Here is a 26958-nt window from a genome sequence, read left to right as displayed (position 1 = left end):
TGGTTTGATTCCTGGCATTACACATGGTCCTCCTAAGCACAGCCAAGAGTGATCCCTGTGCACAGAATAAGGAGTAAGTTCTGAGTATCACTGGGTGTGGCCCAGCCACTTCCCCTGTCCCCACCCCCAACAAACATTTGACATGCCATTGAGAAGCCCTGCTCTGAGGTCTGGGCGTTTTGATAAAAAGGATGAGGATGAAGAATTTATTTAGGTTGAAGACTGCAAGGATGAGACGGCAGACAGACAGAGGCTTGGCATGAGCAGTGTGTGTGTGTGTGTGTGTGTGTGTGTGTGTGTGTGTGTGTGTATATGTGTGTGTACAGGAAGCAGTGGGAATGCTTCACTGAGTCAGGTAATGACAATCAAGCGCCAGCATATCAAAACTCAGGGTCAAGTCTGTGAATTCCAGAATCCTGATCTTAAATACCCCTTCACCCCCCCCAGAATGATTGGAAAGATAATTCTGCTTTCTGCTTTCAGAGTAAACATCAGAACTGAAGATTCAACCATAAAAAAAAACAAACAGCGCCCATTTGTCTAGTTTTATTAGTCTTCTGTAAGACAGACCTTTGGGACTTTGAAGCTCTTCTGCTGGGTTCCATCAGAAAACAAAAGGAAACTGGGTGTTCATTTGATACCCATTTCAATTTTTTTGGTCATTCTTACAGGTCCTGGAAGCCCATGGATTGAAACCAATTGTTTTGAAACCAAAAGAGGTAAAGTGATTAAAGAAAAATGTGTTCATTTTTGCATGTTTCTATTTAGGCACCACTTTCAATCTTACTATCACCCTCTCTGACTTCTTAAACATGCCTTGCTTGTTCGTTGAAAGTAGGTTCCTCAAGGAAAGGCTTCCTAATTAACATTTCAAAATTCTTCATGCCATGAAAACTTTTTTGTTTGTTTTGGGGGCATACCTGGTGATGCTGGGATTACTCCTGGCTCTGCACTCAGCATTACTCCTCGTGATGCTCAGAGGAACATATGGGATGTTGGACATTCCAAGTCGGCTACATACAAGGCAAACACCCTACTCTCTTGTCCTATTGCTCCAGTCCCACGTCATAAAAACTTTAAATTGGGCTCTCTAAGAACCCCTCAGAAATTCCCCCTTATGATTTTTTAATCTGAGAAGAATCTTGGGGAAGAATGTTTGGGAATGGCTTATTTAAAATGGTGAAATATTATTTAAAATGGTCCTCATGGGGCAAGGGCATCAGCAGCCCCGTGGAGTTTTCAGGCTTCCCGATACCCCAAAATTGCCTTTGTGCCTCTGGTCAGGCCCCAACAACCTGGGAGCAAATTTTCCGAGAAATTAAATGGCTAAAAGTTAGGTATGTGGAAGCCACACCCACAAACCACCTCTGGCTCAACTGTACAAACTCGTTTATGGACCTTGCTTCAGAGATTCATAATAAATCTCGAAAGAGATCAAAAGGTGCAGTTAACCTTGGAACTGCACAAGACTGAACAGATTAGAGTAAATTGGAGTGGGAAGGGTCAGCCTGGTTCCCACCCAAGTAGAGCCCCTGGCAGCCACTTGCTACCACAATCCAAAATTGCCACCATGCCCCCGGCTAGACTCCATTATCTCAGGATGAACCTCACTGAGGTATTAATCTGTTGAAAATTCCAATATGCAGGTTTTGTGACTGAAATCTCCAGGCTTTCTCAGAGTTGGGATGGACTACCTTCCCTACTTCCCTATACTCCTCTAAGTACTAGTAGTCACCCCCACTAACCTGCTCCAGCGCCACATGTAAACTCTTCTACTGACCTTACTTCTTCAGAGACTCATAAATAAATATCAAAATAGATCAAAAGCCACAATTAATCTTAGACCCACACAAGGCTGAACTGACAGGGGTAAATTGCAGGGGACAGGTCAGCCTGGTGCCTACAAGCAGAGCCTCTAGCAGTCACTTGTGTCCACAATCCAAAATTGCCACCATGCTCCCAGCCAGACTCCACTGTCCCAGGGTAGACCTCACTGAGATATAGTTTATTGAGAGTATGGATATGCAGATTTTGTGACTGAAATCTCCAGACTTTCTCAAGATCTGGACGGGCTACTTCCCTTCACCTCCCTCTACTTCAGGAAGTCTTGGTAGTCATGTCCACACCCCAAAGCTGCCATGCAATTGAAAAGCTACTCCAGGCATACCTTCCCAATAAAAATACCGAACATCCTGAACCAACATGATGACCTCTTAGTACCTGTATTGCAAACCACAATGCTCAAAAAAAGAGAGAAAAAGAAGAAAGTACCTGCCTTAGATGCAGGCTGGGAGCAGGGAAGTGGTGTTGAGGGAAGGCAGGAGGGAAACAAGGAACATTGATGGTGGGAAATGTACACTGGTGAAGGGATGGATGTTGGATCATTGTGTGACTGAAACCCAATCACAAACAACTTTGTAATGATCTATCTCATGGACATTCAATTAAAAAGGAAAAAAAGGGTGATATATTAAGAAATAAATGCAGCACAGGAACTAAAGGTTTTATATGTGGGCAGGAAATGTGACCCAGTGGGAAAGCCCTCCCATATCTGCATGTTGAGGTCCTGGGTTCAATCCCTGGTTCATAGGTTGGCCCTGAGTTGTCTAATGCCTTAAATAAAGACTGCTGTGCTACTCTCTAGAAAATACAGGTACATACCTTTCAACTGTCAGGCGAACTTTTCTTTTACTCAAAACAAAAGATACAATATCAACTTGTCTGTAGTCTTATTATCTCAATAATTTTTCTCTGTCCCCAAAGGGTCTGGCGCTCATCAATGGGACCCAGATGATCACCTCCCTCGGCAGTGAAGCTGTAGAGAGAGCCAGCGCCATTGCCCGGCAGGCAGACATTGTGGCTGCCTTAACGCTTGAGGTGCTGAAGGGCACCACCAAGGCCTTTGACACGGGTAAGCAAGGGTATTCCACTGGGTTGCCATTCAATTCACCAGGGTTGGTAGGGTGGGCTATTTGGGATCGTTTGATGAGAATAGTGGGAGAGGGTGGTTAGGGAGAAGGAGAAGACCCTAGTGCCCATGCTATCCCCCATACAGCTGTAGCTCCATCTCAGTTGGGTCCTCTTGGGCCCTAGAAGTGATGACACTTTACAGACAGATGTTCACCCTTAGAGGTAGGTGACCTGTTTAGATCATCCAGGTCTGATGCCCATCTCACTGTATGTGGTCTGAGGAGTCTGCTCTCAGGGCTGCAGAGCTAGACGGGAATGAGAATCTACCACTGGAAAGTTAGTAGAGAAGAACAACTGCAGGAGGGAAAGCTTCTCTACGAAGTATGACTTTCAGAGACATCAGACTACTGCCTGTTGTGGGCCGAAAAAATTACCTGAATTGTTTCACAGCTTTATTATCTCAATAATTATTCTAAAAATGACCCAAATTGTTTCATTCTAGCAACTGGTTCCTAGAGAGAGCCTAAATCTGCCTAGGATGGTCCCAGTGTCTCCAGCTAAATCCCCAGTTGCTCACATTACATTCATTTAGATATTTCAAATAGCAAGAATTAAAAAGTCATTAAGGAAACTCCCATGGAGGTAAAGGCGACGCTGAGTGAGGGCAGTGCGCTGCCTGGAGCAAGACCCCCACTGGGCTAGTGCGCCAGGCGCCGACCTTCCCCAGGGCTGAGGGGTTGGCGCCAACTTAGCATGGGAAAGAAAACGCCTGTTTTTAGGTTTAAGTTTCTTCATTTCTATTTCAGCATGATGATTCAGGGCCCCGGGGAATTTTGAGAGTGATTTCAGCTCTGTGGATGGTCCCAAGTCCTGGTGGGGGGAAAGGTCATTTTTTTTTCTAATATAAAAATTACTCAAACTCTTTCTTCTTCATCCATTTTTAGACATCCATGCTGTTCGTCCTCATCGCGGGCAGATCGAGGTTGCTTTTCGGTTCCGGTCACTGCTGGATTCAGACCACCACCCATCTGAAATAGCAGGTCTAGGCATATTGATACAAGTGAGGTTATTTTGTTCTGTGTTTCCTGGAAAGAAGTGAGAACGTGTCCTCTGTCTGCCTTTCCCACAGAAAGTCACAGGTTCTGCGATCGTGTGCAGGATGCCTACACCTTGCGCTGCTGTCCACAGGTGAGCAAGCCAGCAACGAGCTCTTTGCTTTCTCCCAGTTCAGAACAGGCAACAGCAATAGAGGACAAGAGAAGAACATATTAATTAGATCACACAGTGGGCAATTACAATCCAAATGTCCTCTGTTGATAACTATGTATATCTGACTCCCTGCATTTTCAGTTATTGCAAAGTCTCTATACTAGAATGTAAGCTTTTTGTTTCCTTTTGAATTGCTTTGTTCAACCTTCTTGTAGAGGGGCTAGAGCGATAGCTAGCACATGGGAAGTGCATTTGCCTTGCACGCAGCTGACCTGGGTTCCATTTCCAGCATCCCAGCATCCCATATGGTTCCTCCAAGCACTGCCAGGAGTACTTCCTGAGTGCAGAGCCAGGAGTAACCCCTGAGCATTGCCAGGTGTGACCTAAAAAGCAAAACAAAACAAAACAAAACAAAAAACAAACCAAACATAAAAACAAAAACCATTCAACCTGCTTGTAGAGAAGTTCGACAATGTGCTACGCTGACTTATTGCTCTCACTTTTAAAAATATGGAGAGACTGGACAAGTAGTATAGTTGATAGAGTGTTTGCATTGTACTTGGCTGGCCTGAGTTTGATCCTCGGCATCCCATAGCCGAGCACAGAACCAGAAGCCCTGATCACAGCTAGCTGTGGTCCCAAAACAAAAAACAAACAAAACAAACAAAAAAGATGGAGTGATAATACCATCCTAACCTGTTTATGGAAATTAAATCAAAATTCAAGTGCAGATTGATGGCCACACCTTATTTGTATTTTATGGATAAGCAATACTAAGGAATAAATCAGGCTTAAATTTAAATAAAAATGCAGAGGAATTGGGTTCCAGTAGGCATCCTGTGTTGTAAACATTACAACTTGTTTGTACATGGCAATTAGTTGAATCAGAGAGTAACATGCATCTCAAGAATGCAGCTGTATGTACAGAGCCAAGGAGATATTTTTAGTGGTAGAGCACATACATGCTTAAAATGTGAAATGCCTAAGTCCAGTGACTCTGGGAAAACTGAGAACTGCTGAAAGTAACCCCTATGTTTTTTTTTTTTTCAAAAAAAGAAAGAAACAATAGTTCAATATATGCCGCCTTTCCCTCTGACATGTAGCAAAAAGTACTCCCTGGAGTAAGTACTTTTATTTCTTTTTTTACTCAGCAAGTCTCTTCCAGCTGTTAGATTTGAAAATATCAATGAGGATGAATCACCTAATAAGCTCTACAGTAAGAATAAATCTCAGTGTAAAACATCCTTGCTGATCTTTTAATAATGGCAGCTCTCTGTGCTATGACAGAGACTATTATCCCATGTGCTAACAACTAGCCTCTTACGCTAGGTCCATGGTGTGGTGAACGACACAATAGCCTTTGTGAAGAACATCATTACTACGGAACTGAACAGTGCAACAGATAATCCTGTATCCTTTGACAATCTAGTTATAATGATGGGCTGGGCTGAAGGGATCCTTTATGTAATGCTTCTGATCTCCCACTCCATTTCATGGACTCAGTGCCCAAGGTTCAGAGGTTAAGTGACTTTTTCCATGTCAGAGCTGGTAAGTGACAGAGGCAAAGCCCATGGGCCTGATGTTGGGTTTGGAGTTTAACATATTCTGCTTTCAAGATTCACCTGTGAAAGGTGAAAGAGGGGATGTCCAGCTTTGGTTGAGAGGATTCATGATGCTATTTGCTCTGAATTCACTGTTGGCAGCTTGGGGGACAGTGCGGACCTGGGGTTCAAGTATCAGTACAAAGCCCCTGTGGAGGTTGGCCCTTCTTTATCCATTCTAGGATGCCCCAGGACCTTAAACAGAAGGTAACCTGTGAACACTCACCAGAGTACCAAAGAGGTATAGCTTTCCCATCCCGAGTTCTTAATTTTGAACACAGACTTTACTCAAATTGGTGTTTCCATATTTGTCCAGATCATCTCCATTTCTTTTCTTTCCTTCATAGTGTGTAATTCTCAGAATCATCCTGATTTTGCTGTAAGGTCTTTGTGCTGGTCTAAGGACTCAGTTGCCCCTAGAAGGAGCTGTGTTCTGTCAGGAATCACACTGACAGAGTTCTTCACAGACACTATATTGCTTTGGATGATAACCACCCCACTTAGGAATATATTTGTCTTCTTCCATATCTGCCTCTGTTATTTAAACAGAAGAAAGTGCCTCATTATCAGCCTTAGGAGTCCCTCATAGTCTGAGTCAGCAGATGGGTTTCATTGCCCGTGGGCAAGATTTCTCACAAAACCATTGCACTTGGCTTTTCTTACAGGTTCAGCTGTGCTTCATACCCTTGCAGACCATCTTACAACTTAGTCAGACCTACATGAGACAGTCTCCAGCTCACTTACCTACTGCTGCATCATAACATCCCTCAAACAGAGTAATTGTTTTCATGAACCCTATCTAGCCCTACATAGCTTAGCTCCTCTACTAGGTCTTGTTTGTGATGGGTTGACATCCATTTACACAATAGAATTTACACTTGAAATGGTACCTTATAGAGTGAATAAAATGATTATTAAATTACTGGATATGAATGAGTAATTTTCTCAAAGAAAAGTAATTTTCTTTTCTTCCCCATTACTTGCTACAGCAAAAAAAAAAAATTAGCCAAAAGTCTATTCCTTTCCCACACTATTACTTTTTCTAAAAGCATTAGTTATTAATTAGTAACATCAATTATTAATTTGAGAGACAAGTATTTGGGAGCTCTTCTACAACAAAATTTAAATGAAAGACTTTTTCTTAGTTTTCCAAGTGCTGATGAGAGCTCCTATTGCATAGTTGCTGGATTTAGTGGGAATTAATTCTAATTGCTGTAATCTCATGTTCGACTAATCTAAACTATGAAAGGGCTGGAGCTATAGCACAGCAGTAGGGTGTTTGCCTTGCACGCAGCCAACATGGCCGACCCGAGTTCGATTCCTCCGCCCCTCTCGGAGAGCCTGGCAAGCTACTGAGAGTATCTCGCCCACACGGCAGAGCCTGGCAAGCTCCCCGTGACGTATTTGATATGCCAAACACAGTAACAACAAAGTCTCCAATGGAGAAAGAATGATAGAGTTTGATTAAGTTCTAATTGGTGCAGAGATCACTTTCTATCAGGATTCAGAGCATAGAGAAAAGACCAGGGTCTGTGGTCAGGGAGAGGTCCATGGAGAAGAGCAGATTCTCAGCCTTACAGACTCATGATGTTATGTGAGACACGAGTAAGCTCCAACTTGAGCCCACAAACTTGTCACATGCATCTCCACCCCATTGGAAGTCAAAACCTCTCACAGACATCGTGAGTCCCTGGAATTTACTGGGTAGTGGATATTCTTTAGACTGGTTCCTTGGATGCCGGGAAAGAGAATCTGTTACTGCCTTTGTCTAGATGTCTGCTGTGAAGTGTGTGATACAGTGAATGATCCTTGATCCTATTAATAGTCAGTGAATCTAAGTGGCCTTCTACTGAAATGGGCTTGGGAGGTGCTTTTGGCTGCTGTTTGCTGTGAATACCGGACCAATAGTAGGGAGTTTGAATTTCCCAAATTGGCCGTCCACACAGTTGGTGGCTGCTCAAGATCAATGTAGATTCTGCAGTGGAGCATAAAATTCACAGCTCATGGAGGAATCTGAATAGGTTAGTGCTTTTAGAGAAAACACTAACTACTGTATTAGTACTGTATAATGTTATAATTAAGCTTGAGTATCTCTCATCTCAAAAGAAAACTGTCTCATGCTTCATGTTTATTTGGTCTCCAATTGGCTGAATATGATTTATCCTCATGCTTGGGTTTATTTCTGCTTTGCATTCCTTTATGTTTTAGCTGCTTTTAGAAAATATCTCCTTCCCTCTACTATGCAACTGTACAAAGACTATTGCTTCAATGTTAAAAACAAGCCAAGTGGGCAAAGAGTTGTTTTCAATGCCATCAACAAGTGTTACAGTAAAGCCTTAACCTGTTTTGAAAGATGGTCTTTGCCAGTAGGGGAGAAACTATTTCTGGAGGAAACTTCCATGGTGAATACCCAGCTAAAGTAAGTTTCTTTAGGATTCATTGACTCTGAAAGTGTATTGTATGCAATATAGGCTGACTGAATTGAGACACTCTTTCAGGCCCTGGACTATTTGGCCATTGGTGTCCATGAACTTGCTGCAATTAGCGAAAGAAGAATTGAAAGGCTCTGTAACCCCGCCCTTAGTGAATTGCCTGCTTTCCTGGTGGCTGAAGGGGGTCTGAACTCTGGGTTTATGATTGCCCACTGCACAGCGGCAGCCCTCGGTAAGGCCACGGCTCTGTCTCTCTGGCACCTTGCCATTGGTCTGCAAGAGATTCAGCTCTCTCACCACCTCTTCCTGCCTCCTATGATCTTTCTCAAAATTTTATTTTAAATGCCAGAGGCTGTCTTTTTAGTACTTTTCAGAAAACAAATATGACATAAACCTATGTGACTTCATACTGAATCATTATAATGCAATAATGAGGATGTAAATAATGAGTTTCTACCTTTAGGTCTTTATAGAAAGCAATGACTTCACATATAGCTTCTTCTTTGTAGCTCTTTTCCTAATCTCAATTGGAGGACAAACAGCAAAAAGAAATAGATATTTATAGTTAATAGTGATACTTGAACTAACCCGGATGATTAAACTCTGAATACATTCTGTTAGATAAACTAACCTATGCAAACAAAAAGATGCAACATGCAAAAATGCTAACTAGAAGCAGATGCCCTCTAGGAAACTTAAATTTCAAAATAACTGACTGAATTGAGACACTCTTTCAGGCCCTGGACTATTTGGCCATTGGTGTCCATGAACTTGCTGCAATTAGCGAAGGAAGAATTGAAAGGCTCTGTAATTTAATTCAGGACAGAAAAGCACCACATTAGGATAGATCCTAGACAGGGGTCAGAGCAATAGTACAGTAGGTCTGATAGTGCAATAGATAGGGTGCTTGCCTTGCATGCTAATAACCTCCGTTCAATCCCCAGCATCCCATATGGTCTCCTTTGCACAACCAAGAGTAATTCCTGAGTGCACAACTGGATGTGGCCCAACAAAACAAAACAAAAGACAGGGCCTGGACAAAGGAAATACCAAGGATTCATTTATTTTCATTTTAAATTGTCACAACCATGTCAGAAGCAGATGTTATAATTAGTTCATTTTACAGACATGTAACAGATCTGAGTGGTTAAGTGACTTCCTGATGATACTGCACAGCAGGAAAGGTATAACCTTCAAACAAAACAAATCATTTTTGTTGCTGTTTTTAGGGGGCCACCCCTGGTAGTTTTCAGGGCTTGCTGCTGACTCTGTGCTCAGGGATCACCTATGATGGGCTTGGGGGACCATATGGAATACTAAGAATTGCAACTAGGCCAACTGCATGGAAGGCAAGCACCTATCCACTGTACTATACCAAAAAAAATCATTTTTTAATTTGAAATTCATATTTAACTATGTAGAAATTGGTTTTCCCTAGAAAACTTGCCCAAGAGGCAGGGAGGATAGCATGGTGGGAAATGAGCAGTGCCCACAATGGGACCTGGAGCAAGTCTCTTACTCTCTTTTAAAAAAATTTTTATTTAAAGAACATTGTTCAAGTCCCTTACTCTCTTGACCTTCAGTTTATTCCCATGTAAAACAAGTAACCAATTTACCTAAGAAAGCTGGGGAAGAGTGAAAAAACTGATGTGTGTAGAGACTAGGAACCAAGTGGGACTTGTTGGAAGCACTAAACATATCAATTGCTTATGTCTTATTCTTAATTCCCTTCCTTGTCTAAGCCTCACTCACATAAAACCCAACACAAACAACCAACAAAAGCCACTGGATTCCTTCCTCTGATCAGTATCTTCTCTTTGCTTATTTACCTCCTTCTTAAAATACCCCATTACAGGGGAGCGACTTGTCATGCTAACATGAATTTGTGGTGGTAATTGATTTTTCAGAGAACCATCTGCACCCTAGGCAGCCTCCTTTTCAGTAATGTTAGCCTCCCCAGCTGCCAACTGAAATTGTTCAGCTTTCTTTCATTATAATAAAATTGAGGAATTCTTTGGCGACTTCTAAGTTATCTCTCTGAAAGAACTTCACAATAGCCTGTTTATCTCTATAGGAGGGTGAGAGGCACAGGACCTGGGACTTTCTGTGCAGAAACCTAGAACATTCTTGGTAAAGTTGAGCATCCTAATTTGTAGCTCCAGATCCCTCATAGCATCAAAAATAACAGAAGCTTCATGCATAAACGTTTTCATTTTCAAGGTCAAAAAGAGAAGAGGAGGGCTTGAGTAATAGCACAGCGGGTAGGGCATTTACCTTGCACGCAGCCAACCCAGGTTTGATTCCCAGTATCCCATATGGTCCCCTGAGCACTGCCAGGAGTAATTCCTGAGTGTATGAGCCAGGAGTAATCTCTGTGCATCACTAGGTGTGACCCAAAAAGGAAAGAGAGAGAGAGAGAGAGAGAGAGAGAGAGAGAGAGAGAGAGAGAGAGAAGGAAAAATTATTTTGAGAGTTTGACTTTCCCTGACTTTTGAAGCTAGGAGAAGAAATTGTTTGAGGTTCTTGTTATTTACATTGTGGTTTTTGGCCCCAAATTACAGCTCTTACCTCAGTTATCTGAGCAGCAGAATCTCAAGTCTCACCTCAAACTCAACATTTGCCCGAATAGAAATCAAGGGATTCTATGCACCACAAAATTTGAGAAATACCAATCTAGAACTTTCCATCTACCTTGGACAATTATCCAGCCCCAGTTTAACATCAATATATCTGTTTGTGTCATCATTTTTAGCAGTCCGAACAGTTAAATCTTCTTCCTGAAGATCTTTGATTCCAGCCTCAATACCCCAAAATTCTAATCCCACCTCCACTGGTAACACAATCAGCCACCTTGTTCTCAAATACCCATTTTTTCTTTCCAGTCTGCCTAGCATGTTAACTGCTTCCATTTTTCGCAACCTACCTTCCTCATTTAGTGTTTCCACCTTTAACATCTGAATCTTACATCAGACCTCAGAGCTTTGGAGTATTTGCAGGAGTAAGGGAGTACTGTTTCTTTTCTCCAATATAATTTTGGATCATCTTATGTCTGAGTAATGAACAACGAAGAGTTCTTGGAGATGGGACTTCCTGTTAGGGGCACATTGGGAAGCCACAGGCCCTTGGGTTAACTTTTCGTATGCCGAGCTTACATAATGTGCATTGGCCTCTTGCAGTGTCTGAGAGCAAGTCGCTATGCCACCCCTCATCTGTGGACTCCCTCTCTACCAGCGCTGCCACGGAAGACCACGTCTCTATGGGAGGATGGGCGGCAAGGAAGTGCCTCAGGGTCATCGAGCATGTGGAGCAAGGTAAGCCTGCCTGCCCCCTCCACCCCAACCTGGAGGGAGGGAGGCCTTAGCGAAAAGTGCCTCTGCTCCTGGTTTTCTGAGTGGAGGCCTGCAGGGAGCATTGCCCCCACCTGGAAATTGCTGGAAAGACAGATTATCAGGTCTGGGGATGAGAAACTTGAGTAAGGCAACAAGTCCTCTGATTCTATTCAGAGCTTGCAGCAAAGCCAATTCATCAGCTGACATTGGAAACACTAAAATGGGTCTTTAAATGTATTCAGTAGTGGTGAGATTAGTACCCTACCCCTCACTTACAGACCCCTCTGATTCATTCAGAATTAATGAATTCTATACTTGCTTCATCCTTTCTTCTTTCTTTTGTGTTCTCATATTATTTTTTGGAAAATTCTCATCATATTACTATTTTGAGTGTGTGTGTGTGTGTGTGTGTGTGTGTGCGTGCGCGCGTGCACGCCCACATGCTGGTGGGCAGCGGGTGTGCAAAAGGGGTCACCAGCAAATGCTGGAGGTTCAATGCAAGGGCCCCAGGCTTCTGCTCAGGTCCCTGCAGTCCTGGTGTCAGGGATTACCTGAGTCACCCTGGAAGTATTCAAGGGCCTCTAGGACTGCATCTAGCAATGCATAGGGGCTGTGTGGTGCTGAGGATCAAACCTGGTGGAGCATATGTGCCCTGATGACTGTACTATCTCCTAACCCTCATTATAGTATTAAGAAATGTTTTTAACTAAAAAAAGTTTGAATGTGGAGCACACCTGATAGTACTCAGAATTTCCTGCTAGCTCTGTGCTTGGGGGTCATTCTTATCAGTGCTCGGGGGATCATGCAGTGCCAGGGATTGATCATGGCTCTTCAAACATGCCCTCAACCTATTAAACTCTCTCTCCAGCCCATTATATTATTTTTTCCAACAGACTTTAGCTATTAAATAAGAACTCTTTATAATATTAAATGTCAGCACAATACAATTATAATATTGAAGAAAAATCAGTAGTTAATTTTGGTGTCACCAGTGAGTCATAGGTTAATTTTCTGAATTATGCTAGTGTCTTGACAATAGGTTTATTCAAATCAGAATTCAAGGCCTACATGGCAAATTTGGTAGCCAAGGTTTAAAGCACCCCCGATTATACTGGGATACTTTGATTTCTGTATCACTGTATCACTGTCATCCCGTTGTTCATTGATTTACTCGAGCGGGTGCTAGTAACATCTCCATTTGTCCCAGCCTTGAGATTTTAGCAGCCTCTCCTTACTCGTCTTTCCTAACAATTGGAGGCTCATTCAGGGTCAGGGGAATGAAACTTGTTATTGTTACTGTTTTTGGCATATTGAATACACCATGGGGGGCTTGCCAGGCTCTGCCGCGTGGGAGGGATACTCTAGGTAGCTTGCCGGGCTCTCTGAGAGGCTCTATGATGATGTGTCACGCAGCCAATTTACAATTTACAATGATTTACAATTCTATTAATGATAGAGTTTCATGCATAATGTTTGACATCACCGCCAGAGTGTCCACTTCCCTTCACCAATGTCCTACAGTTCTGTCTCATTCAATCTCTCTCCCCCTGCCCTGGTAAACTCAGCTCTGTAGGTCACCTCTCAGCTTCTGTTACCTTTGACATTTTGTTATTCTCTTACTTTCTTTATATCCCTTTATTTCTTTACATGTGAGAGAAATAATTTTGTACCCGATCTTCTTCTTCCTACTGATTTCACTCCACATGATACTCTCCAGATCTATGCATGTAGTGGCAAACTGCATGACTTCATCTTTTCTGAGTAGTATTCCACTGTAGGTGTATGTCACAATTTCCTCAGCCACTCATCTAGTTTTGGACACTTTGATTCCTTCTAGATTTCGGCTATTGTGACTAGAGCTGCAGTGAACAAAGGAACACAAATATCTTTTCAAAGGTGTGTGTGTGTGTGTGTGTGTGTGTGTGTTTAAGCTTTCAGCGTATAAAGCAAGAGGTGGAATTGTTGCGTTTCATGGCAGCTCAATTTTTTTTTAAGAAGTCACCCTAATAAGTCCTCAGATCGTCTATGTTATTTAACAACATGTCTACTAACCTGTGAAAGATAGCCAAATTAAATCAGCATCATCTTCTTTCAATCAGTATCCTTGCTTTCACTACTGTTCCTCTGAATTCACATATACAATAAACAGGGCAAGCTTCTTAAAAAGAAATTTTGACCAGTCTAGACCCTCGCTATAAATTTGTCAGTTGCTTCCTATTGCCCCAAACAATAGCTAGTCCCTTTTCTACAGTCTCCAAGTACCACACAGTGGTTATAGGCTCATTGCCACTTCTCTCCCTGGACCCATGGTGTGATTCTGTGTCTACATGTGTCACTACCATAGCACTTGCATCCTCACTCTCTTGGATGGCAGTAATCTTCCCAAGGATCCATTTCACTTCCTCATTCCTATGTAGTTGCTCAGTTTTTACCTCTGCTAAAATAGTTTTATAGTGTACTTATAATACCCAATCATCGTAATTGTATAATATATAAAATATTATATGATGTATTTAATATATAATTTATAGAAATCATAAAATTAATAAAATTGTGTTTATTATAATTTATAAAATAATTTATAATAAATTATAATTTATATATAATTTGTACTATTATGATTTATGATAACCTATAATTTATGATACTCAATATTTTCTCACTTTTGGTTATATTTTCCTAATAGCAGTTTAGTATTCCTGTCATACTTAGGCCTGTCTTTTCTAAGCTAGGTGAGAAAAACTCACTTTCAATAAATAATAAAGAATTTTGGCTCAGTGAGGACAGAGATCTCATGGTCTTGATCACATTCCTAGATAGTCTTAAAACTTTTAGAACAGTGCCCAGCACAGACTTGATGTTCAAATATTTTTTGTGAAAATTAGCCTTGAAGGTTCAAATAAATAATTAAAATAGTGATTTAACTCATCTTGATGGAGTTATATATATTTGTGAATTGTCATTAACAGTAAAAAGAATGAGCAGATAATGTTTCAAGCATAATTGTTACTTATATTTGCTTGATTATAGATATTAAACTATAATGCTTGAAATTGGTGGTGCTGTAAAATAAGTACAAGACAGGCATATACTTATTATAGCACCTAGAGATTCTTCATGTTGCTCAGCGATCACAGAAAGGATAATTCTACTTGGCTGGAATGGAAAGGTATTTATCCCTTGAGCATGTGGAGCTATCTAGGAATAATTCCTTTCTACTCACGTGGAGATGAGTGTAATCTGAAAGAGGGGCATAGGACTATATCTTGGCAACTCTTTGTAGATCTTAAAATTCTAACTAACACATAGAGTTTTCAGAGGATAGAATTAAACCTGATGTAAACAGAAGGAGTGAGAAAAGGTTTCTTCAAAGCATATTTAATATTAAGACTGGGATCACGATCACGATCACGATCACGACCACCCTGTTGTTCGTCGATTGACTCGAGCAGGTGCCAGTAACGTCTTCTTCGTCCTAGCCCTGAGATTTTTTTTTTTTTAAAGTGCCATATTCAAGGCTTTTTCAGGGTTAGGAGAATGAGACCCATCATTGTTACTGGTATTTGGCATATTGGGTATACCACGGGGAGTTTGCCAGACTCTGCCGTGTGGGCATGTTACATTTGGTAGCCTGCCAGTTTGACCGAATTAGGAATGAGATGATAAGATGTCGCGCGGCCGCAAATGCGGCCGCGTGCTTCCGGGAGCTGAGTGTGATAATCTCTGGATCCTGGCCGTTGTTGGAGTTACACGGCAGTTGGTGGGTGTAACTGTCTAGTTATTGGCAGGTCCAGTCCCAAACTGTACAGGCTTGGAGATCTCAGCCCCGGGTCCCACACACCTGGGTTCCTCTGTCAGTTCTTTTATGCATGAGGCTCATCCAAGTGTGTGGAGAGTGGTCCCAGCAAGGCCTTGGTTGGGCCTCGGTGGTCTTCAGCTGTTGGGCCCTGGTGGAGACAGTCAGGCATAGGGTAGGAGACTCTGTCTTGTTCTCTCCCAGGAGCTGAGTGTGATGATCTCTGGATCCTGGCCGTTGTTGGAGTTACACGGCAGTTGGTGGGTGTAACTGTCTAGTTACTGGCAGGTCCAGTCCCAAACTGTACAGGCTTGGAGATCTCAGCCCCTAAGACTGGGATGGGGAAGAGAAATAATACATTGGATAGGGCACTTGCCTTGTTTGCAGCCAGCTCAGGTTCAATTCCCAGCACTATTTATCATTCCCCAAGCACTACCATGAGTTATTCCTGAGCATGGAAGTAAGAATATTCTCTGGACAATGTCAGTTGTGGTTCCACCCCCTTATCTACCCATCATCCCCTCTGGCCAAAAACACTATAGCACTGTAGCACTGTCTTCCCCTTGTTCATCAATTTGCTCAAGTGGGCACCAGTAACATCTCTATTATGAGACTTGTTGTTACTATTTTGGGCATATCAAATACGCTACAGGGAGCTTGACAGACTCTGCTATGCAGGCGGGGTACTCTCGGTAGCTTTCTGGGCTCTCCAAGGGGGATGGAGGAATCAAACCAAGTTGGCCACGTGCAAAGCAAACTCCCTACCTGCTGTGCTATCACTCCAGCCCTTGGCCAAAAACAAACAAACAAACAAAATTATTAAGACCAGATCAACAATTAGAGCCAGGTAATTTGGTTGAAGGAATTCAGGATTAGTTTTGTAAGAGAAGGGTGTACACACAACAAGTTGTTTGAGAGATGCAACATTGCATTGAGGTGAAGATATAACACATCCAAATACAGCTTCCTAGGTGCAGCAAGGAGTTAGGATGAATGATAAAGGAGGTTAGAGGAGACTTAGAGGTTAGAGAGAGAAGATACCAGGGATAGAAACTTGAGAGATGCTTGCATTCACTGGAAATAAAGGACCTTAAATAACAGTCCTTAGGAAGAGGGGAAATCTTTCTGAAGGGAGCAGGGCTGAGAGCATTGCAGAGATCTAGAGTCATAAAGAAATCAAAGCCCCAGAAATAAGCACACATATCTCAGAGCCTGGAATGGGGGTGGGTAGGAAATGCAAGGTCAAAGAAAACAGTTTTTTCTTAGAGAAGGGAACATGAAATAAAATAGCTCTTGTTGATTATTATTTAATCTTATCCCTTAATTTTTTTTTTTTAATGTTTGGTTCAAAGTGCTTAGAACTTACTCTTGGCCCCATGCTCAGGGATTATTCCTGGTGGTTCAAAAGGTTGGGGGACCACATGGGGTGGCAGGGATTGATCCCAGGTCAGCCACATGAAGGCAAGAAACTTACTTGCTGTACTATCTCTCCAGCCACAAGCATTCTATCTTTTAACTCATTTAATCTGCTCAAGAATGAGAGAGAGAGAGAGAGAGAGAAGAAAAGTGTCTGCCATAAAGGTGGGGGAGGTGAGGGAAACTGGGGGCATTGGTGATGGGAAATGAAAGGATGGGTGTTGGAACATTATATGACTAAAACCCAACCATAAACAATTTTGAAACTGTGTATTTCTTACTATGATTAATTAAAAATTTGATATTTTAGTTAAAAATTATTTCATACTTAAAAAACTCTAGGAAGTATCTACTATTATCACATTTAAATATCAAGATATAATCTGAATATTCAGGTATGTGTGTTTTGTGACTGAAATATCCAGGCTTTGTCAGGATTGGGATGGGCTACCTTCCCTCACCTCCCAACACTTTCAGAAGTCTAGGAAGTCATATCCACACCCCAAAGCTGCCTTATAATTTAGAAGCTACTCCAGCCTTACCAACTTGATAAAAATACTAAATGATAGCCCAGCGGTAGGACGTTTGCCTTGCAAGCAGCAATATGGTCGACCTGAGTTTGATTCCTCCGCCCCTCTCGGAGACCCCGGCAAGCTACCAAGAGTATCTCACCCGCAAGGCAGAGCCTGGCAAGCTCCCTGTGATGTATTCAATATACCAAACACAGTAACAACAAGTCTCATGATGGAGACATTACTGGGCCCGCTCGAGCAAATCGATGAACAACGGGAGGACTGTGACTGACTGTGACTGCCCTGAACACCATGACCCTTAGCCATGATCTGTATTGCAAACCATAATGCACAAAAGGAAAAGGAGAGAGCAAGAGAGCCTCATAGAGGGAGGCTAGGGGCAAGGGGGGGTGTTGGGGGATGGTGGTAGGGAAACACGGGACATTGGTGGTAGGAAAAGTACACTGGTGGAGAGACGGGTGCTGGATCATTGGATAACTGAAATCCAATTATGAACAGCTTTGTAATGGTCTGCCAGAGCGATAGCACAGCGGGTAGGGCATTCGCCTTATAAGCGGCCAACATGGCCGACCCGAGTTCGATTCCTCTGCCCCTCTCGGAGAGCCCGGCAAGCTACCGAGAGTATTTGATATGCCAGACACAGTAACAATAAAGTCTCCAATGGAGACGTTACTGGGCCTGCTCGAGCAAATCGACGATCAACAGGAGGGCCTTTACCTTTACCTTGTAATGGTCTATCTTATGGATATTCAATTTAAAATTTTTATTTATTTTTTTAAATTTTTCACTTTATTTCTTTTTTAAATTTTTATTAGTGAGACACCATGAGGTACAGTTGTAGACTTACAAATTTTTGTGTTTGGGTTTCAATTATACAATGATCAAATACCCATCCCTCCACCAGTGCCCATTTCCCACCACCACAGATCCCAGTATCCCTCCCAACCCCCAACCCCCCATCCCACCCTGCCTCTGTGGCAGGGCATTCCCTTTTGTTCTCTCTCTCCTTTTGAGTGTTATGGTTTGCAAAATAGGCATTGAGTGGCAATCATGTTTGGTCTATAGTCTACTTTCAGCATGCTTCTCCCATCCTGGGAGGATCCTCCCAAGACCCTTTATTTGGTGCTCCCTTCTCTATCTGAGCTCCCTTTTACCCTAGCATGTGTGGCTGGCCTCCAAATTTTTAAATAAATAAAATGTTAGTGGCCAGTGAGTCAGCTGCAACTGAAAAAAATGGAAATCAAGATAGAGGTCAAAGAATGTGCCCCAAACTACAGATTGTAAGTGGCAGAGCTAAGATTTAACCCCAGGTGATTGGTGCAAGTCCACTATTTTAACCATATCTCCAGTTGCCACATTAAATACTGAAAAATAAACAAGCACCTTCATTTTTTAAAAAAGTTTTGGGTAACACTTAGCTGTGAGTAGGTCTTACTACTGACTCTGTGCTCAGGAATTATTCCTACGGTCTCAGGGAAGCATTTGAGAAGCTGGTGATTGAAACTGGGTCAACTGCATACAATGCAGAGGCCTTACCTTCTGTACTATCTTCTTGCTCCCAACACCTTCATTTTTAAAAATCAGATCTCCATTTGCAGAATTGTTCTATATGAGGTATTGGGTACTGAACATGGGAACAGCCACTTGCAAGGCAAGCGCCTACCCACCATTCTATCACTCTGGCCTATATGAGGAAATTTCAGCAAATGAAGATCTCTGAAAATTGATTTTATGTTATTTTAATCATATCTTTGTAGCTATGAAGTGATGAAGCTATGAAATTACCTCATTGAGATTGATCAATGAGGTAGTTGATTTGATAATAAATCAAGATTATTCACAGTTTTTAAACTATCCTTAGACCAAAAATATCTCTCTTTATCCACACCACAAACATCCCCATACTACTCATTGATCAAAATGGATGGCATCAGTACCTTTATGTGAATTTTAGTTTGTTTTTAGATCTGAAATATCTAACACATAAAATTTCATCAAAAGATTGCCAGAAAATAGTGAATAAGCTAATAAACAATAAACAGGGAGAGGGGAGGCAGAAAAAAAAGAAAAGAAAAAAGAACATGAGTAAGAAAGAAAAACAAATGTCTTTGGTGCCTTGAAACAAATTCTAACATGTTCTCAATTTCTCAAGCCTTCAAAGTTAAAGGCTTTAAGGGAACCCACTAGAATGGAAACTCTAAACTTTAACAGTTCATTAGCTTCAAGTTCATTAATAAGCTAAGAATTCTTATCAAATGTACATACCTCACAATAAACTCTGAATATTAAAATAGAAATTTCTCTACATTTTATAGACAATGGGAAGATGTGTCTAAAAATAGAACTAATTTTTGGGTTTCATTATTTAAAAGTTGTTAAAAGTTGTCAGACCATTTAGGTGACCAAATGGAGCATTAGAAGCATTTGAATTCTTATCCTAAAATTTATGTAGTTCATCATCACAGACTTTGATGAGCTCAGGTCACAGATGGAGAGGATGAAGTTGATGAATTTAATTTGACCTGAAAGAAATTTCCTATCTGCTAGGCTAGTCCCTCACTTTTCAAGTAAGGAACTGGAAGGTTGGAAAAGTAAAGAACCTTATGAAGCAGGTGCCCATGTTTATGTGATAGGTCTGGGCTTGGGGGCAGGACTGAGTCATCTTTCGGATTCCTTCCCTTATGCCTGGGACACTGTGGCCTCTTGGTAGGAGAATGTGAACGAGAGAAATGGATAATTTCTTTAGTGCAGATAAAGGGAACTACCTGGGTAGGTTTGAGGATCTGGTCATCTAACCAGTGAAGGCTTCAGTTTTCTTCTTCCCTTTAAAGATACACCCAGGATGTTAGAAAAGCAGGTCTAACCTTGTAACCAGGACCACTGAGATAGCAGAATGGACATAGCACACACTTTGCAACCGGAGGCCCAAGTTCAATCCCCAGCACCAAAGGGAACCCACCACGCACCTTCAGGTGTGAACACCGGATGTGGTCCCCAAACAAAAACAAAATTTAAATGGTAACCAAATAGTAAGGTATCTCCATTTGACCCAGAGACCAAGAACCAACTTTCCAGCTGGCTCCTGCTAAGCATTTACTTAGGTGTGATTTGTTTCCCAGCGGAAGCAGGATTTCCTCAGCCATTTCCTGCATGTTTCTTGTTTCAGTGCTGGCCATTGAGCTTCTTGCAGCCTGCCAGGGCATTGAGTTTCTACGCCCCCTGAGAACAACCACTCCACTGGAGAAGGTCTATGACCTGGTGCGCTCTGTTGTAAGGTAAAGTCAAACAGCAACCTGGAAGCAACATGTGTCCGACCTGTGACCCCCTGGTGGTGGTTAATGTTTGGCTGATGCTTGGTTGTGCTTCTCCTCAGGCCTTGGATTAAAGATCGCTTCATGGCCCCAGACATCGAGGCTGCTCACAGGCTACTGGTGGATCAGAAGGCAAGCTGGCTACTTGGCTCCTAGAAGGGTTGGAAGGTTTGCGGTCATTTGAGCAAAGTGCAGTGGGAATAGAGTGGAGAAGCCTCGCCCTAGTCTTTGGTTTCTTGGTTTGTCTTTGGACATAAGCCAAAAAAGTTACTTAGGACACTTGCCAGGCCACCAAGAACCTATCTGATAAACTCCATTTTTTTTTATTTTTTTGGAATTACAAATTATTTTTTATCTTTTTTTTCCCTGATAAACTCTTAAATGATATACCCCACATTGACTATTTAGGGAGTAAAAGTGGAAATGGTTTGAAGTGGGTTCTGGGCAGAGTACTTGTGGAGAGAAAAGAAAAAGAAAGATTTCTGGATCCCCATCACCAAGACTGTACTCTCGTTCAAAAGCACGCCTGGGGCCAGAGAGATAGTACAGCGGGCAGAGTGCTTGCTTGCTTGCTGCCAGCCTGGGTTTGATACCCCCAACACCCCGCCCTCCCCAAACAAACAAAAGCACCTCTATGAGGCTGAGATATGACTCCAAGGGCTACAACATATGGTTAACCTGCAGAATCCCAGTTTCAAGCCCCCACCACTACATGGTTTCCCCAGTACCATCAGAAACAACCCTCAGTACCGAGTCATGAGCAGCCACTGGGAGTCGCCAAAAACAAAACAAAATAAACCCCATCCTGTCCCCACCACCACTACCACCACCCCACACACAAAAATAACCTGACCCCGGCCCTTAAAAAAACAAAAAATACAAAAGTGCTTTCCCTTCCTGATAATGTTATCACTAGTACCATCTGATCCATCAATGACAGACAAATGAGTAAACAGGGTTGGGGCTTTTGACCTGCCTCGTTCTCTAGCATGTCCTGCCCATTGCCTGGGTGAAATCCAGCTTCTTTCATTGCTTATTTCTTCCAGCTCCCCTCATCTGATAGGGATAGATGCTTAGCACACCAAGTCATTTTTTGGATACAATTTGTAAAGTTCCCTATGCATTTTGTGATCATTTGTGGTTATCAAGTTCCTTAGAATTTTTTGATCCATCCTGGACAGCTGGCATGTTCCTGAGGAATAATTTTATCTTTAATTTCCATGCCTGTTGTTCCTAAGAATGCCCTGTCTACTCCTCACCCTGCCCCCACCATCACTGTCAAGAAGGCCCCAGCTTGTTGGCCAACTCTGATGCCAGGACATAGGTGGGCAAGACAATTGCCTTGGAAGGAATAACTCTTCTAAAGTATTGTAGCCATCCTATAACCATATCTCTTCAGAAAGAAAGCTTTTGTTCAAGATGACGTTCTTCTAGAATGGGGGAGGGAGAAACTGAAGTGGACCCAAGGCAGTGCTTCTTAAACCTTTCGGTGCTGGGTATTTCCTGACATCTCCTTTCCAAGTAGGTTTGGATGATTCAGTACCTCTGGAGTGGGACTGTCCTGATGTGGTTGATCCCTGGCTCATCTTTTGAGTAGCAAGTGAAACAGAGAGTTCTGGGCCTAGAAACTGATCAAATGGAGAAATTCATTGCCTTTTGTCATACCAGGCTTTCAGAGAAAATATAGTTCAAGAAACACCGCCCCCCCCCCCAGATGTCCCTATTGAATTTCCCAATGGATTTTAGCTACCAGTCTGCGGGCTGATGCACAGGTGTCAGAAAGCTAAAAAGGCTGTTTCGCGTGTTGGCTTGTTTTGCTTTCAAAGGGAACCCAGCTGAAAACCTTCATAGTACCTTGAGATACATTTCAGACTCAGCATGATAGGATGCTATCACTGCAGACCATGTGTCAAATGGCTTCCAAGGAAGCAAGTGTTGCTACATGTCCTCAGGCAGAGAGAATGTTTTGGCTTAGAGGAAACTGAGTATGACATTGAAATTTTCTTTCCTTCTCAGGTTTGGGAAGTAGCTGCACCATACATTGAGAAGTACAGAATGGAGCATATTCCCGAATCAAGACCTATTTCTCCAACAGCCTTTTCACTGCAATCTCTACACAAGAACGACACCAAAATTTCAGAGTCTGGAGATCTCTAGTGTGTGTATGGTACTTAAATTAGATGGTACTTTGTTTAACAGCAAACACTAGCAGGCTGAAAGGAGACCAGTGCATTTCCCTGGGTAGTTGAATGTAGGATATAATTCAGTTCTTCTAAAAGCTACTTTGGTTTGGTAGGTGACACCATTGTAGTTGCTAAATCTAGTACCATAAGCACTGTATTTGTGGTGAATTTGTTTGATATGCATCTAATATTAGGAGTTTTCTTTCTTAAATATACCAAGAGGCAACTCACCCAGAATTGCCAGGGTCTTTTTCTTTTAGCATGAAATGAACTCAAATCTGATTAAAAGCATTCTTTCTTTTTCTTTTCTTTTTCTTCTTCTTTTTTTAGTTTTTTGCTTTGACAGTTTTTCCACTAGATAACTTTAGCTGATTGTACTGTGCTATATGATGGACATTCATTAATATGCATTCATAAATAACTGCTTTAAAATTATAATTTGTCCTTAAGTCACTTTTTTCCTTCTCCCCAGTGAATCCTAATCAAAAAGAGTCAATATATCAATAAGAGTTTTTGTGTAAAGAATTAAGGAATAGGGGACCAGAGTGATAGCACAGTGGGTAGGGTGTTTGCCTTGCATGAAGCCAACCCAGGTTCAATCCCTGGCATCTCATATGGTCCCCCGAGCACCACCAGGAGTAATTTCTGAGTGCAGAGCCAGGAGTAACCTAAGCATTGCTGGGTGTGACTCAAAAAAGCAAAAAAAAAAAAAAAGAATTAAAGAATAAATATAAAGAACATTTCAGATTGGGGGCTGGTTGAGGAATGCATTTCGTGCTTATCATATATCACTGCACATATCCAAGAGAAGGATTCACATGTTTAAACTAGAATTGGAGGTTAGTATTTATCCCTTTCTTACTCTGTGCTAGTGCTCTATCCACCTTCTTCTAAGAGCCCTGAGTTATGAGGTTTCTTCCTGCCACAGATCAAGAATTTGGTGATAAGAGTCAACCATCCCCCTATCTTTGTAGGGTAATCATTAAAATGAAGTCAGGCAAAGGTCAAAATGGGATCAGAGGATGTGTTACCCAATCTGTCTCCCCCTTCAATAAAGGAAGCTAAAGGACCTTTGGGAGGGCTTAAGTATAGTTGTGGGATGAAGGATGGGCAGGTGATGGCTTGGCTCTCCCAGGATAAGATCTGGGCTGTGTCCATTTGGGCAAACGTGCAGAAGGCAGGCCTCATACAGGCAACGGAAAGCATGGCTCTAGGAAACCCAATGGTGTGGGAAAGGACAGAAGGACAGTCACATTCGCCAGCTCACCTCCCATCTAAAACACCCAAGTGACGTTTCTCAATCCAGTTTTCACTCTTTCAATCACAACTTGTTCACAGAAAGGTGGAGACAGAGGTGAAAAGTACTGCCTGCAGCAATCCAGTGGGCAAAAAATGTGCTGAGAAACTGTTTACTTAAAGGTTATTCTTGATGCTGTTCTTTGCCAAATGGCAAACACACGCAAACTAGGTTTATTCATTCTTATCCCTGAGTCCAGCCATGAGAGGACCAGTGGCTCCAGCAGCCTGGCGGCAGCTCCCCAACGTGCACAGGGCGTGCCAGACGCCCACTGGCCCCTGCACTCTTGCCACTAAATTTTTTTCTACAACGGTGTTGGTGACAGCACATGCCATCAAGAAATTTCAAGATAATTGTGGAATAAACTGAGTCTCAAGTGTCTTATGTTGCATTGCATTCTTACATTTGGGAAGGTGGGTGCATAACTTAAGGGGCTGGAGTGTGCACTAATTATGTGTGCAGGGAGGAAGGGCTGGTTTCATCCTTGCTACCACATGGTCCCTAAGCACCACCCAGAGAGACTCTGAATACATAGAGCCAGGAATTGACCCAGGTGTGACCCCAAGACAAACTAAAAAATTCTGTTGTGACTTACTTGTTAATGTGCTGTTGACCAAAGCAACTCTGATGTAATGCCCAAGTCACACTTCAAGTCTGTGTCAATTTGAGCCAAAAATATACTCAAGGGCATGGGCCTGTGATGGGGTATGATGTGAGTACCACTGCTGCAACAACCTGTCACATAAAATACTGTACAGAATTCCCCCCCCCCCATTTAAATGCATGTTATTAATACTTCAAACTTGATCTTATTTCTGGAACTGGTCCCTCGGCTATGTTATTTTTCTTAGAGGGTGGGGGTTCCTCCCAAGCAAAGCTCCTGGTAGATCAATGCTACGGCCTTGATGAGGTGCTACTCCAGCCTAGCGATACTGGGACCAGCTGGGGCCAGCAAAGCAACACCTGAAGGTCCTGAGAAAGGCTGGTGGTAGGGGACATGTGGTACTAAGGATAAGGCTCAGTTGGGTGTTTGTGCATGAGGGCATGCACCTCATCCCTATATTATTGTTTTAGTTTGTGGGGGCCACACCCAGTGCTTAGGGCTTACTTCTAACTGTGCTCGGAGATGACTCTGGGCAGGTTTGGTGGACCATATGAGATGCCAGGGATTGAACCCACATTGGCCATGGGCAAGGCAAGCACCCTACCCATTGTACTATTGCTCCAGCACCTCTTATCTAATCTTTTTATTAAACCTGATTATCTCACTAGTAGCATGACCCTGAGAACATTTTAGGGCTTACTTTGTTAAAAGCATTCATCTATGAATGTAAACTCATTGAAAAGATACAACACACAAAAAAAGCACTGGCAGAAATTCCCCTGAGTGCATCATCCTGGTTGGGCAGTTCCATTTCCTTGGCTTCTTGAGGAGTTCACAAAAGGGTGAGAGATAGACAAGTATTTTCCTGGAAGTCTCAAAAAAATGCTTTCTCTGGTGAGACTTATGGCAGCTAGCTTTCTCCTGCTTAACTTGAATGAGCACCTGGGGCTGGTTGGGGGTGGAGGGGCGGGGGTGGGGGGTGGGATCTGGTTTTAGGACACACCCTCACTGCTGGCCAGCCAGGGGAGTAAAGGAATCTGGAACTTCAGCGTTATTGAGCAACTAGAAGAACAATCCCTGAGACCTGCCCTTCCTTGAATTTTCAATGGAAAATGGGTGATCTTTGTTTTTTGTTTTCGTTGTTGTTTGGTTTCTAGGCCACACTTGGAGATGCTCAGGGGTTACTCCTGGCTGTTACTCAGGAATTACTCCTGGAGGTGCATGAGGGACCAACTGGGGTTTTGGGGATCAAAGCCAGGGAAGCCACATACAAGACAAGCACCCGACCTGCTGTACTATCTCTCTAGCCCACGATAGACTTTGTTAAGCCACTTTGGGCCTTGATATAGGGTTTAATATAGCAGCTGCAAAGCTGCAAAGCTGCTGACATTTGTCACTGTGGATGGCTGTAGACAAAGTTGAGGTGTATCGACATAGTCCTGGAGTCAAGATTTTCCATCTTGTATGATTGTAACTCAAACATGAAAGCCTGTAGCTGTATTTCATGGTGATTGAATAAAATTTAAAAATTAAAAATTTTTTTAAAAAAAGATTAGGTTTGATCCCCGGCACTGTAAATAAATAAAAGTATGTAAAAATAAAAAGCAGGAGATAGAGGGGAAAGATAGTATAGGGGTTAAAGCAGTATGCAGTGACCTGTATGCAGTGACCCTGCGCCTTTCCCTGGCATCATATGGTGTTCTGAGCACACTGGGTGAACCCCAAATAATCCCCAGTACTGCAGGTCCCTAGCAGTACTGCAACCACAAAACATCACATTGAACTGCTGGTCCAGTGGACCAAAAATCACCAGGAAGAGCCCTTGAACCTCTTGCACACCTCTTGGCAGGCTCTCCCAAATAAAATTAAATTAAAAATAAAGGTTACAATGTAGTTGTGGCTATCACATGAGAGGGGAGCAGAGTGTGGGTGGGAAGTGACTCGCTCTGATTCCCACATAGAGAAAACAGGGGAAGCATTCCAGGGAGTGAGCATAGAGCAACAGAACCTGGATCCTCAGGAACAAATGTTTTTGAAGAACTGGGTGAAGTCAAGTGTGTAGATTGTAGCACTTCAACGGGCCCAGACAGCACCTGGAGACTTGCTAGAAGTCTGAATCCGACCTGATCAGGGTGGGATTGTGTCCTAGCAGGTTCCAGGGAGTTGTCAGAGTTTGTGGTGCATGGTCTGGGGACAAACAGTTTGGGGGATGTGTATTCTTTACTGCCTTCATTCAAAAAAAAAGATATGCCTAGGGTTGGAGAGATAATACAGTGGGTAGGAAACTTGTCTTGCATGAGTCCTCCCTGGGGTTCAATCCCTGGCATCCCATAAGGT

The 26958-nt window shown here is 42.5% G+C and overlaps 1 protein-coding gene across 1 annotated transcript in view; it reads left to right on the top strand.

Annotated features, from left to right (window-relative positions):
- HAL (histidine ammonia-lyase) overlaps positions 1-23024 on the top strand; it is a 30565-nt gene extending 7541 nt beyond the window's left edge. The window contains exons 10-20 of the mRNA XM_056117419.1: positions 672-719; positions 2764-2911; positions 3855-3950; positions 4040-4098; positions 5449-5529; positions 8074-8139; positions 8219-8384; positions 11329-11463; positions 20393-20501; positions 20600-20669; positions 22554-23024. Of these exons, the coding sequence (XP_055973394.1) occupies positions 672-719; positions 2764-2911; positions 3855-3950; positions 4040-4098; positions 5449-5529; positions 8074-8139; positions 8219-8384; positions 11329-11463; positions 20393-20501; positions 20600-20669; positions 22554-22694 (1119 nt within the window). The 3' untranslated portion in view covers positions 22695-23024. The remainder of the gene's footprint in view (positions 1-671; positions 720-2763; positions 2912-3854; positions 3951-4039; positions 4099-5448; positions 5530-8073; positions 8140-8218; positions 8385-11328; positions 11464-20392; positions 20502-20599; positions 20670-22553) is intronic.
- The last annotated feature ends 3934 nt before the right edge of the window (positions 23025-26958 follow it).

This window comes from Sorex fumeus, unplaced genomic scaffold (genome assembly GCF_029834395.1).
Source record: "Sorex fumeus unplaced genomic scaffold, SorFum_2.1 ptg000003l, whole genome shotgun sequence".
Lineage (NCBI taxonomy): Eukaryota > Metazoa > Chordata > Mammalia > Eulipotyphla > Soricidae > Sorex > Sorex fumeus.
Note: the sequence above shows the minus strand (reverse complement) of the source record. Positions and strands in the feature narration are given on the sequence as shown.